The 13,721-nt window shown below is 46.4% G+C and overlaps 1 protein-coding gene across 2 annotated transcripts in view; it reads right to left on the reverse strand.

The window, feature by feature from the left end:
• Positions 1-13,424, reverse strand: part of FBXO32 (F-box protein 32) — a 37,574-nt gene extending 24,150 nt beyond the window's left edge. Inside the window, exons 1-4 of one of the 2 annotated variants that reach the window (XM_065903447.1) lie at positions 12,563-13,424; positions 6,383-6,495; positions 5,503-5,552; positions 4,372-4,464 (exon numbers count right to left, since the gene is read on the reverse strand). In XM_065903447.1, the coding sequence (XP_065759519.1) occupies positions 4,372-4,464; positions 5,503-5,552; positions 6,383-6,495; positions 12,563-12,678 (372 nt within the window). In that variant the 5' untranslated portion in view covers positions 12,679-13,424. Of the gene's footprint in view, positions 1-4,371; positions 4,465-5,502; positions 5,553-6,382; positions 6,496-11,852; positions 11,980-12,562 lie in introns of those variants that run through there. The other variant, XM_065903448.1, reaches the window with a different exon arrangement.
• Between the last annotated feature and the right edge of the window lie 297 nt (positions 13,425-13,721).

The following is a 13,721-nucleotide window of genomic DNA, read 5'->3' on the forward strand; positions in this document are numbered from 1 at the left end:
ACCCTAATCAGCCAGCATTCACTTTAAGATTAGCCTGGGACCCTGACTGCTAATACCCTACAGTGGATTCTCCCAGTTTGCAACCACTTCTGCCATCATTTTCAAACAGTCTTAGGGCTCTGCTCCTTTGATTTTGTTGCCATTGGGAGGGCTGACCTCCTTCCCTCCATCCCCGTTTCTCAGTCCCGAAGGAAAAAGATACCACCGGTTTTAAGACCCAGGGGGCAGGACTCGAACTTTAAGCAAAGGAAGGCTGTGCACCACCAGATTAATCCAAGGTCACTTGGGCAGAGCGACTCGGCGCAGGGCCCAGCTGCCCGCACACATCATGACCCACCAGGGGCTTGGAAACAGCATGCCTTTAATTGAAGGCACTGGGTTTAAATTTGAGTCATCATCGTGCCATATTTCAGCCTTTCGTTTGCCAAACCACCAGTCAACTTAAACTAAAACATGTTTTTGGAAAAAGATTTTTAGGGGGTGGTAAGAACGCAGTAACTTGCTGGAAACATTCAAATGGACTTAGGGCTGTAATGCAGAAAAAAATAAAAACGTGCATCGGTTTAGGTTGTGGATGTTCTCTGTGGCAGAGGAACAGACAGAGTGCGGTTGCAAACTTTTTGTTTGTCCTTCCCCAACTGTTGCACACAGGGGCAATTCATTAAGGTCATGTGTGTGTGCAGGCTAAACTGCTAAATTGTCCAACTCTGTGCACCCCTACGGACTATAGCCTGCCAGGCTCCTCTGTCCATGGGATTCTCCAGGCAAGAATACTGGAGTTGCCATGCCCTCCTCCAGGGGATCTTTCCGACCCAAGGAGTGAACCTGCATTTCCTACGTCTCCTGCACTGGCAGGTGGGTTCTTTACCACCAGCACTACTTCCACCGGGGAACCCCCTTCATTAAGGTCAGGAACTTGCTATTCAAGGTTCTTCCTGATCTAAAGACAGCTTCTAGAGTTACCAGGTACTTGGCCACATTCTCATGCCACAGAGAGAGCTGGGAGAACCAAAGATCATTCTGGCATTAAAGTGTTAAAGCCCTCTCTTGCACTCATGCCTCAGTGTGTCTTGTTTAAAAGCTTATTATGCAAAATATAAGTTGGGCTCCCAAGTGGTTTCTGGGCTGGTTAGCAAACTTGAAAACACGCTAGCATCAACTGGTGGATAAACTTAAGTAGCAATGCCAGGGCACCACCTTCAGCTGATGAACTTGAATGCACTAGAGTTGGGCTTCCTAGAGGAAAAAGCTTCACAGGTGATTCTAAAGTGCAACTGTGTGTCTTCCAGAGACTTACTTTCTCTGTTGGGCTCTCTGTGCCCTGGACGGATTAGTCAGCACTTGTGTTTTCCTGGTTACAGTTCTAACCCCACCACTGGCTTATCTCCTGGAATCTTCACTGGCTCCCCAGGGGAATTTCCAAAATGTGTTGGTCTTGAGGCATGGTGTAAACCCATTTTTAAAAAAGTGACCTTTCATAAGTGGGTAAGTTGCTGCTTTTAGAGATTTTAAATCATCTTTAAAAACCACAGTTAAAATTGTGTTTAAGCCACTGGTGGTATGGAGAGAAGTGAGTAGAGGCAATCAGTGTAGCCTAAAGCCAATTAAACAAAGGTACAAATGTTATATAAAAACCTCTCCAATTTATCATCAAATTTCTGATTCTAAAAGTTCCACAAAATTTTCATGTTATCTGATAAAACTCATAACATTGAGATAGGAGTGTTGGCCACCTTTTTCATTCCCTCTGCTTGTCTCTTTTATAGAGATTGATAGCCAGTATGAATAGGATACATTTTTTAAAATGTACTTTGTCTTTAAAGAGGTTAAACAAATTTGAAGGCTTCAGAGTTGATTCTTCTGGTACTGAGGAATCATTGTAGTATTAAGAAACCATTAGGCCAAAGCAGTAAGATGAGGATAAAACACTGGCAAGCTACTTTGCAAAGTTGCTTTAAGGATAAGAAGACTATTTGAGAACAACTTAAGTGTCTTAAGTTCCTTAGAAGAAAACCCTCAAAATGTGGTGCCTATCATTAAAATGCTTTAAGCTCTTTATAAAAATAACATTTCTCAAATTACAGAGGACTCTAACAGTGAAGAGAAAAAAAAGATTATTCTTTCCAAAATAGATATTTTCCCCCTCTTTCTGAACCTAATAACAGAAAGCATTCAATAGTTTCTTTAACTTCAAGATTAGGAGATTGTGCTCATACTGTTAGATACAAGTTCTTCATGCTGAGTTTTAATCAAGAGGAAAGGGCATTATTCTCCAGGTATTTTTTTTTTAAGTAGAAAAACATTTTTTTTTTTTAAATCAACCAAATTGAAAAGGTCTTTCAGGGAGAATAAACAATAATTTTTTAAACACCCAAGAAGATTTAATAGTCAACTAGTCTAAAAATTAAAAAATTAAGTCTGGAAAAGCTTACCAATTATAAAATCTTGTCATTATAATAAAAAATATTAATTGAATTCCCAGAAATAAAATTGCCTTGTTTGATCAATTAGAGTTGATTCTTATAAACAGTAATTTTTATAGGTAGGTAATAACAAATATTAGTAGCTGACTTTGACTAACATATTCCCGTCTGCAGAAAATTTCCATGTATGTTACTGAGTTTCACAGCTACTCTGTGAAGTTAGGTTATTCCAAGTCCTTCTTCCACTTGGGAACCTAAGGGTGAAACAATGTGAAAGAAGTGGCGCTGAGATCTGACCGCAGGCCATTTTACTTTCAGTCCTTTGCTTATATGGAGCTCCTCCTTGTAGCAGCTAAAGAGTGTGGACTTTAACTGCCGGTTTCAGATTTGGCTATCTTCCCTTATGTAGCTTTGTGACCTTGGATAGGTCATTTTACTTCTCTGTACCTCTCTATTTATGTAAACAGAGAATAAAAGTACCTATACTTTACACAGTTAATGGAAGGCTAAGAAGTATTAGTGCACATAATTGCTTGAAATAGATTTCCACAATTGAACTCCTTGTTCCTTTGCTTTATCTTATTTCTTGTGGAAAGGAGAACAGGAAGAAAGGAGAACCATCTAAAAATTAACCATATGCTGATCAGTTTGGGATCAAGACATCAGATCTGGGAGACTGGAAACTATTCACCTTCTTAGTGACAAGTTCCAGGTCTTCCTGGACCTCACTCCAACCAGCCTGCACTGGGTTGTGGGCCGAAATGACCTCCCAGAGTCAGCAGAGTCACACTGAATCATGAACATCTCATCAGGAAGGTCTCTGATTGTTATCCCTTTTGGTCTGGAATAAGGGCTCATCTGAGCAGACAGACAGACCTGATCACGGGCTCAGCTCAGAGCTTCTAACCTACAAGAGGCCTGGGTTTGTGTGTGAGTGTGGTGCGTGTGTTTTAAAATCAGGTCAGTTGGGACAGCCAGCCCTGTATCTGCCCAGATGACAGGTGAACGATCCAGGCCTCAAGGGGGCTTGAATGTCATCGCTCTGGCTCAGCCTTTGCAATCATCTGACTCATTGACACAGCACTGAGAAGCACAACAACCCAGGAAAAAGAAAATAAAAACCCGAGAGACCAACACCCATAGTGGGTAAACTGCCTCCTACTTCTGATCCTAAAACCCAAACAGCTGCTACCTCCCAGATGGAACCGCTGAGAACAACACACAAGGGAGCTTGGGGGAAAAACAGCCACCGAGCAATTAAAAAGAATCAGTGACTTGAAGGTCATGGTTAGGCTTAACTTGTTTTACTACCTTCATCATTAATATTTTGCTAAAGTGCATTAATTTTTTTTTTTTCCCCAACTCAGGGTTTAAAATAGGAAGCAACTGACCCAAGCAGGTAGTTTCAGGCTTGCAGTGAACCTGGGACTGAATATTGTTATCCCGTGGCAGTGGAGGGGTGGGAGAAGGGAGTCAGGGAAACAAGGTTCCAACGTGCCTGAACACCCAGCTTTGAGGCTTAAAGCAAAAATGCCTTAGGTTCACCCAGAGTCAGCTAAAGTTGGGCAAGGAGGAAGGCCAGTGAGAATGGCCAGAGGGGCATACAAATTTTAAAACAAGCCAAGGTGCTTTACAACTTGCTTTCTGCTAAGTTCTCTCTGGCCAATGTTGCTGCCAGGGCCCATGCTGCCCGCCCGTGGCTCCCGTGAGGGATTATGGCGTCCCTGTCTGGGGGCGCCGATCACAGGGACATCCTAACAGGATCCATACGGGAACCGGAAGTCCATCCAGGGAGGCGGAAGTTGAGGAGTCCATTTTCAGCTTTCCTCAAGATGCCCAGGGTCCTAAAAAGTTACTTTTATCGGGCAGGGGTGGAGGTGGGGGCTACTTCAAGACAACCTAAAGAGACACTTCAACTTGAGACTCTGGGTAATCAAGAGAGACTTACCCGTACAACGTAGTTAAATCTTCTGGAATCCAGAATGGCAGTTGAGAAGTCCAGCCTGTTGAAAGCTTCCCCCAGGGTGCAGTATCCATGGCGCTGAATGTGAAAACAGGGGGTGCAGAGGTCACGTTCTAGAATGATCTGCCTGGACTCTGCCGACCAGCTGGGTGGCTGTCTAAGGTAACCTGCTCCTTTCCTGCACCATGATCAGCTCTTTCTGGGAAACTCCACCCCACTACCCCTCACCCCCGTGAGCCACAAAGATGGGTGGTTCGCAGGCAGTTGCTTTAGTCAGTGACTGAGGTTGTGACGTGTCCCCTGTGGGCTCTTGTCCTCCGCATGCACTTGCTTATTGAGGAAGGGTTGGTAGATAGATATGTGATGTATATTGATCACGGGAACATACTTCTGGGGGGAGAATTAACCCTGTGTGTGTTAGCTCTGTCTGCCACCCTGCCTCACATCTCTAGGGCTTTTCTCACTGTGATCATCAGAAGTGTTTTTAAGGCTTCATGAAGGAGCCAGAGAAGTTTTGGTCTTTACCCTGTGAATGCACAAGGCACTGAGGGTGGGAAGCCCTGACTCACAGGCCCAGCTTTACTCCCAGTACCTGGGTGGTCTCGAGTATATCACTGTCCCCTTCTCAGGGCCTCAAATCAGAGGGAACTAGTTCTCCAAGGTCGCTGACAGGGGTAGAAATTCTACCAATCTGCCATGCAAATTGAGATATTACAATGTCGTGTTCTCTTCTGCATCTTGGTTGTGCAGCATCATACCAGGCAGGCACAAAAACTTCTACTGTATTTAGTAATTAAACCTCCAGGGCTAAAAAGAACCAAGTTGAAGTCTAAAAGTGATGTTAGAACAAAAGGGAGGCATTGTCCTGAGGGAAAGGCTGGAACTTTATAACAGTTCCAGCCTTTGAGATGCAAATATTCATCTCCATTAAGCACTTTTACAGTCATCATCTCACTGAACAACTGGGGAGTCCACCTAGAGACTTTAGCCTCTCTCTCTGTAGCCCCAAACTGATGGTCGGCTAGGTAGCACCACCCACACCCAAGGAGACAGTCCTATACTCTCCTAGGGCAGGTATAAATAAGCGTTCTCCTTAACAAACAGATGAGTGCTCACCTCTTTAGTACTTCCTTTGTGAACATAGATCCATTTTTCTTGGTGGAAATCTAAAAAGACAAACAAAACCCCATAGCTTTAAAATTTACAACATGTCCAAGATTTTGCATTTATTTTTCATTTACTCCAAAGTGTTAAAAAGTTTTGACAGAACATACAAAGACTCTACTGACAGTCTAAGGGGATGCAAATGCCTAATTTCTGCAGTGTATAAATACCAGAGTTATAACTTACTTTGTTGAAGGCATTTCAAGTCTTTGATACTCAGATCGAGTATACCAAAGCTCCAAATTAAAGAAAAAAATCTAATACCCAAGTACAAGTTTGTGTTAAATGCCAAGCCTACAAGTTAAACAATGCCATAAAGAGTAGAAATAAAACAGATAACATGAAGAAGCCATGCAGTACAGATGGAATCAACTAAAGATCTGTAATTCCTGCTTATTAACAGAAATGTAGACTCTCTGTTCATACATCCAGAATCTAGAACTGTTACTAGTATTTTTACAAGGAAAGAGGGGGGAAAAATATACGTTCAAAGCCTCAAAACCCAGTTCCAAATGAAAGCACACACTGGTGCTTCAGCTGACCATATCACTGGATAATAACTAAACTAACTATGTCAAATATAAGTGACAAGCCAGGAAAAAACACCCCAACTAGCAACTGACTTATAAACACAACTATAAAGAATACATTAATCTCACTCATAAAATGCATAACCAGGTTTCTGAGTGCAAAGATCCGTGTAACCTCTGTCAGTGACACAGTCAATGTGAAAGCCAATGTCAAACATGTGAAGTGTGATTCCCCGCCCCAAGAACCAATCAAAACGATCTTCAGACAGCTTTCCTTCTTAAGTTCAAAACAAATGGCTTACACTGAGTTTTGGTTTTGCTATTCAGCATGTCCTTCTTTCTCTTCTTGGCTGCAACGTCATAGTTCAGGCTGTTGAAAAGATTCTCCTTATTGTATACTTCCTTGCTGCAGTAACTAGGAATAATAAGACCAGAGAGGATGAGCTGTAACAGTTATACTTTAACATGAGCTGTTTCTATAAATAACTCACTGCAGTTATAAAACTCAATCATATGTGCTCCTCAAACAAAGCAATGAAATAATCACTCAAAAGAAGTCTGCACAGGCCCAGTCTTGCCTCTTTTAGGAAGAAAATAGTGTCACATCTCTATGGAAGACAGGGATGGGGGCTTCTAGTCATTTTGAATGCCCAACAGTGTTTGCCATTGTATTAGATACAGAGCTCTGCACTCTTTTAAGAGCCTCCCAGGGTACAGCAACATTATTTTAAGCAAAAATTATGAATGGTGGGGAGAGAGGAAGAGGGAGGGCTACTGGTATCACTATAATATACAATATTTTCATTTTGCAAAAATCATCCACCTCAAGCTGCTTTTAAAAAAACAGCTTTATGGAGATATGATTCACATACCATATCTTTGACCTATTTATTTATTTATTTTTAATTAATTAATTTTTTAATTGAAGGATAATTGCTTTACAGAATTTTGTTGTTTTCTGTCAAGCATCAACATGAATCAGCCATAGGTATACATGTGTCCCCTCCCTCTTGAACCTCCCTCCCATTTCCCTCCCCATCCCAAGCTGCTTTTAACTAGCATGCTCCCCTCATGTCTTTAAAACATTTAAAGTCTGACTTATAGACTGTATTTCTAGGAGGTGTTCAGCATACAGTATCAGTTGTTTAGGTTTCATATCATTCCTTGACTAACCCTAGGCATCATGTTGTGAGGTGAAGACCTTGAGTCCTAAATGAAACAAGCTGAATTTACAACTCACACATCTACTAGGGATGAAAAGACAGAACTGGCCAATTCACAGGTCACTAAACAATGTACAGTTTCAACTTGGGTTGGGGCCTATTTCCTTCAGTAAGCTCAGCTGTCTTTGGGGGGCTGATGGAGTTCTATCATGAATGGGACTTGAGAGTAAATCTCCAAAGAGTTTCCGCAGAAGGAATGCAGGAGAGATATCGAGAAGATATAATGAAAAGATCCCCCTACCCCCACCTCCCAACCCCCATGGGGTATGCATATGCCAGGCAGAATTTTTATTTTTTTCAGGCAAGATTTATAATGTCAACCAGTAAAACATCAACTAGGTTTTTTTTTTTTTCCTTACATCAGCCATATATTAGAGCCCTTTAACTTTCTGAATTCTTTTGCTGAATTTAAAATATGATTTGATTTATATCTTGTTTGGACCAACATCTGTTGGATACGATGAGGTACACTTGCACTTCTCCATGTTATGAGTATTATGTAAAAGAGAAGAGAGGGGTTTGAAAAACAATTTCCAGTATCCTATTGCTATCAATACAATGATCTCTCCAGTACTTCAATAAGTACAATAAGTATCTTGCTAACATGCTTACACGTGATAGCACCAACAATATGCTCAGTGTTTCTGGACCCAGAGGGATAGGCGTGATGGATAATCAGTCATTTGTTAATCTTCCCTCAGAAGGCCAAGCTTAATACCATTTCTTGAGCTTCCTAATATCATTAGCCCTCTCCTTCTCATTCTGGGATACAGGACACTTTGAGGTTTCCGCGGGTTTACTGTAGAAATGCTCTGTCTTAGGGAACACTAGTCTCACTGAGCCCAGGGTGAATGTTTTGGGCCTGGCTTTGTATCACACGTGAGTGTGTATTTGCTTGCACAGCTCTAGGGGCATGAAACCATTGAGCAACCAGCTGCCCAGTGCCAAGGTCAGCAGGATAAGAGGGGCAGCAGAAACGGGGAGCAGAATTCAGAGTCCTTAGAGCTAATTTAAGACATTTCTGTCAACGCTGAGAAGGGAGGAAAATGGAAAGTCACTTGACTGGTCCATGATGTACCAAAGCTGAGAACAGCTTTAGAAAACAAAGTTGAGGCCATTTCGTGTAAAAATATCCCACGAAGACTTATTTTTAAAGGAAACACACACTGGCACCATGAGCAGACACCTACAGCCTGAATTCCACATAGACAGCGCTACAAAATGAAGCTGTCTTAGTCTCAATCACACATTCAAGGTTTAGCAGAGCATTTCGAGGCCTGGGCCATAGATTGTGACCATTCCTTAGCAATGTTAAATATTTATCTTTCATCTTATTCTTTTCTAATTGAAAACATTCCTCAAAGGAATTTGAGCACTTGCTTTCCTCACAGAAATAACAATAACCTGCTTTAAGCCTGAGTGACTCATTTCCAAAGCTAGTTTTAAGAAGAATTCGACATAATTGATGACGCTTTCCCACTGGAGAATGTAGAAAAGCTTTAACCAAAGAGAAACCCTGCACTTTTCACTTAGGTTTTGGACTTCAGGGGTAGGGCCTGGAAGGAAGGACCACGGGGTTTATTTGTGTTGCCTGCTTATATGTTTTCTTTTAAGCAATAATATATTCAGTTAGAGGCTATTTTGAGAGTTCAGTTATGTCCATTTCAAGAAAATGCAAAGCCAATGGAAAATTACAACTGAAATTTTCAACAAGAAAAGCCACCATCATTTGGTAACCATGACTTTTTTTTTTTTTATAAGCAAAACCATTTAAAGAGGCTGTCTTCTTCATTAAATGCAGTAGTAACCAGTAACTTGCTATTTTATAGTCAGTTCTAACTAATCTTGATTTTTATAGGCACAGGCCTAGAATAAGAAAAAAAAGACCTCTTCCAGCCCTGTACTGTCATCACACACATACCAAGATACTTAAAGACAACTTTAAAAAAAATGGAAGATTTCAAAATAAGTGCATTTGGCAGCAGAGACAAAGGCAGGGAAGAAGAAGAAAAAAAAAGAAGTCCTAATTCTCATTTCATTTGTAATAGACCATTTGGAGAGAGCTGTGGCCTACTCCTAAGGGCTTAGTTGTAGATTAAGGCCAATGAGAGTTCTAGGTTAATTTACTCCAATACATACCCAAATTGTCAGACTCACAGGGTGAGAACCCCATTGTTGTGGCAAAACAAACAGCCTAGTGTATGAAGCCCTGAGAACACTGCCTTGCACACAGTAAGTGCTCATAAAAATCTTAACTATTATTTTATTTGCTTATTCACTATTTTATTTGCTTGTTTTTATTTGTGCACCCAGGGCACCAGGGTAAACTTCCTGCTTCCTGGTTCAGCCTTAGCTGTACTTTTGGAGTTTTCAGAGGCACCCCTGCAGGCTTGCAGAAGGGTAGCCCAGGCTCAGGGAGCTGAGATGACTCATCTGGGGGGTGGGGCGGGGCAGGGCTGGGGGTTATTGGTGAGCAGGACTGCTTGTGAGGTGGCTCAACCACCAGTTCCTTGAAGCCCTCTTGGATCACCCTAATTCCTGCTGAACTCTTTCCTTGAATTTTTTTCATCTGCCCAAATGTAACACTTGCCATTCCTCTTAGGTAGTTTCAACTTTTTCACAGGGCACCCTCCGTGAAGTTTATCTGAAATCTTCCCTTGATCTCAGTTCAGGGCACTTAGCTGTGATGGGGTTTTGGAACATTCTGCTGCTGGAAGAAAGACAGGGCCTGGGACACAGAGAGAATGGCCAGCAGGGTCCAGAGAAGGTGCTCTGGGCAGAGAAGCTGTGGTCCACTCACAAAAAACACCATGGTCCCCAGGTTGCAACATACAAAGGGCACCCTCACCCCCCCCAACATACCAAGGGCACCCCGCGCCCCCACTCTTGTCCAGGCAGCTCACAGAATGGGAGGTGGAATCAGACTAAGTGCCTGAGGCCTCTTCTGCAGGCCTCTGTTGCACATCCACCCCCCTCCCTCTCTTTCGAAAGGGCCTGCCTTTTGTTTTCTCCTAACAGGAGAGGCATTCAGCTTCACCTGAGTAGGCAGGCTGGCAGCCCAAACCTGACATCACAGAGCAACATCACCAGGACTGAAAACAGGAGGGATATTTGAGCCTGCAAACCCGGGTCTCAGAAGGCCAACGGCTTTGAAGAAATTGGCAGACTTCTCATGTGAAGTAGGGAAGGGACTGTTTACAATTGCTGGGGGAAAAAATACTCTGCAAACAAACAGGGAGCTGCTTTGCTAGGAGCTACCAAATGAGTCTCAAATCTGACTCATCCAAGAGCCCCAAGTGGTCACTAAGTGGATCACCATTTGTGATGATGGTGGTAGGGTGGCAGTTCTAGCTCAGATGGCCTGAAAAGGGAGGAAAGAAAGGCGGTTCAAGCGGAGAGAGAGGTGGGAAGCTAAGGGTAAACTTTCGTGGTAAGGTAAACCTGTCTCCAGGTCTCCCCTACTATGGAGAGAGAGGCACCACTTTTCTAAATGGGAGTGACACCAGCTTATCTCCCAGAGCAGATTCAGTGTGAATGTTTATGCCAAGCAGAGCCTCTGATTTGGAAACTCTCCTGCTGAACCCACTGGTCTGTCTCCCACTGAGGAACATCCTACGCTTGTATCTGGGTGAGCCGCTAGGACACAGCTGAGCAGACCGTGGCTGCAACTCCCTAGGAAGAATCCAAACTGTCACCTCAAAATAAAGTCCAAAATATTAGATCCTCACTTCTTAGGAATGAGGAGGAAGGAAGGAAGGAAGGAAAGAAGCTTGCATTCTACTATGCTAAAAAAAAAAGCTTTTAGTCCAGGGAGAAAAATTTAGACCAAATGGGCAACTAGAGTCCCTGTCTAGAGACAGCAGATAGTTTTTTTTATTTTTCTGTAAATTTTCTGAGTTTCCATAAGTAAGATTTCTTTAGAGTGCTACCTAAACTCCCCAGGGACGACCTCAAAGTGTCTTTAAAGTAAAAAGGTCAATGTGCTCTTGTCTTCCCTGGCAGACCCCCAAGATCAATTACTTTTATTTTTTTTCCACTGGAAAACCAAAAGTGATGCTTCACAAATCACAAACAGGTGCGGGGCCCTGGAAGGCAAGACGCTGAAATAACCATATTTCCTTGATAGTTTTTGTAAAATTGAGTGCCAGGGGCTCAGCCAAACAACCATTGGTAAATCTGAGTGGGAAGCTGGCCCAGGTACAGGACTCTCCACCGAAGTCAGTCTAAGGGCTGGGGGCGGGGAGCAGTGGTTTTCACCAAAGGCCACGGGTAAAGTCACCCAAGGGTAAGCAGGCTGCACTGATCCCCTCTGGGCCAGATGGCAGCGCTGTGGATGCCAACTGTGGAGATGAGGACTGACAGACTCCAGGCCATCCAACTCCTTAGTCGCTGCTTCTGTTATTAACCGGGGTGGGGGTGGGGCTCCTTGGAAACTCAGATTTTCCACCACACTGACAGTTCAGGTGGAACTTGACTCCAGAGGCTCACCTGGGGGGGGGGGGGACTTTCTGCAGGGGATTGGCATCACTTGAAATGGGGGCGCACTCACCATACAAAGAAAACGCCCGAAAGGGCTACTGAGGAAACAGGTGCAAAGACGCGGTCCTCCCAGAGGCCGAGGGCTTGTGGGAGTCTCAGCCCACCTCCCTCCCCGCCTCCGCAGCTCTGCCTCTTCGGGTCTTTACCGTCGCTCCGCCAGCACAGATGCCCCAGGGACCATCTGGTCGCCCCCTCCCGGTTACTCATCTTCCCTGCCCACTCTGTGGTCGCCTGTGCGTGGGAAGAGCCTGGAGGCGCGGCGGCCGGGACCCGTGTCCAATCCCGTCTCAGATGTGCTCAGAGCCCCGCCACCCCAGGGTCCACCCCAGGATGAAGGTCATGCGGCCCACTCGCCGGCGCTCACCCCCCACCCCTATCCCCCACGCAAATCGCACGACGCTGGTGTCCTTTAAGGCAGTGGACCCCTGAAGTTGGGTCTAAGTTTTAGCGTTTGGGGATAAGATCAGTTTCTCAGAGGGACCAGCATTCTGTAATAAGTGCCCACTTGGAGACGCTGACCTTGAACAATAAGAGAAACCAAACACCCGTCCTCTGCCGACATCTCTGCAGAAACCCGGGATAATTCACTTCCATCCTTCTGGTCCGGGGCTCCCTCCTCACCCTGTTCCGGCCTGCCTGCGTCCCATTCACCCGACCCCCACTCCGAGAGGCCAGCCCGAGTCTGTCCACCGCCGCTGAAGTTGGTGGCGACCCCCTCACCTGCCGAGGTCGCTCACGAAGCTGCCGCTCTTCTCGTCCAGGAAGCGTTTCCAGCCATCCGCCGTCTTCACCCAGCTCTGCCCGGGGGACCGCCAGTCCTGCCCGAGGAATGGCATGGCACTGCCTAGGGATGCGACGGATGCAGGCGACGGACTGAGGGACGGGGACCTGCCCGGCGGCCTCGGGGGGCGCGCCCGCCCTGGGCGGCTGCTTGGGGTGCTTGGGGGCCGGTGAGGGAGCGGCTGTGGGATCGGGGGTGCCGAGCGAGGTACCCGCGCTCGCGGAACGCGCTATGGAGGGTCTCGGGGCGCGCGAGGCTCGCTGCAGTGCAGCGCTGCGGTCCGGGCCGCCGTATTTATCCTGGGCCGCCGGCCGCGGCTCTTTGTTGCCGGAAGAGCCGCCTGCTCTTAGCCCGGCCCCCCCAGCCCGGAGGCCACGTGGCTTTGTTTATAGGCTCGACTTGTTTTCCGAGGCGCCCGCGGCTCCTGCTCCTCTGGCTGTTGCACAACTGCTCGCCGATGGAAACTTGAAGCCGCGCTGCGGGGCCGGAGCTCCCACTGGCCCCTCCGCCCCGGGCCCCTCTGCGCTCCCTTCCTGCTCGCAAAGGGCGCAGCTGCTGCGGCCTGAGCGCGAAACCGGGCGCTCGGGGAAACTGCGCCCCGTCTTCCTGCAGCTCCCGGCCTGGCGAGGTGCGGGGAGGACTAGGCCCGGGCGGCGTCTGGATCGCTGCGGAGCGGGGGTGGGGAGAAAGGCTCCCCGCCTCCCAGCCCCGAGCTGTCACAGTCGAGCCCCGCGGTTCCGAGCGGCCTTGCGGGAGCCGACCCGGCACTGCGCGGCCCGGAGCCGGGTGGCGGGACGCAGCCTCTTGGCCTGTCTCACTGCCTAGACCCCGATCTCCTCGGCGGAGGAGGGGATGGGAGGAGGGACTGTCTTCCACCTCCCTCTGCCCTCGAACTGTTGAAGAGTCTGTTGTCAGACCTGACCCCGGGTGGCAAAGGAAGGAGAAGGAGGCCGGGCGGCGGCTGGTCCCCGCGCGGTGGAAGTGGAGAGCAGGGACCGTCCCCCACCCCTCTGCGCGCCTAAGCGAGCGGCGCTGGCGGCTGCGGCGCCGGCCCAGCGCAGCGCAGCCGGGGAGCAGGTTAGATGTGTCCCAGCTCCG

This window comes from Muntiacus reevesi, chromosome 12, assembly GCF_963930625.1.
Source record: "Muntiacus reevesi chromosome 12, mMunRee1.1, whole genome shotgun sequence".
Lineage (NCBI taxonomy): Eukaryota > Metazoa > Chordata > Mammalia > Artiodactyla > Cervidae > Muntiacus > Muntiacus reevesi.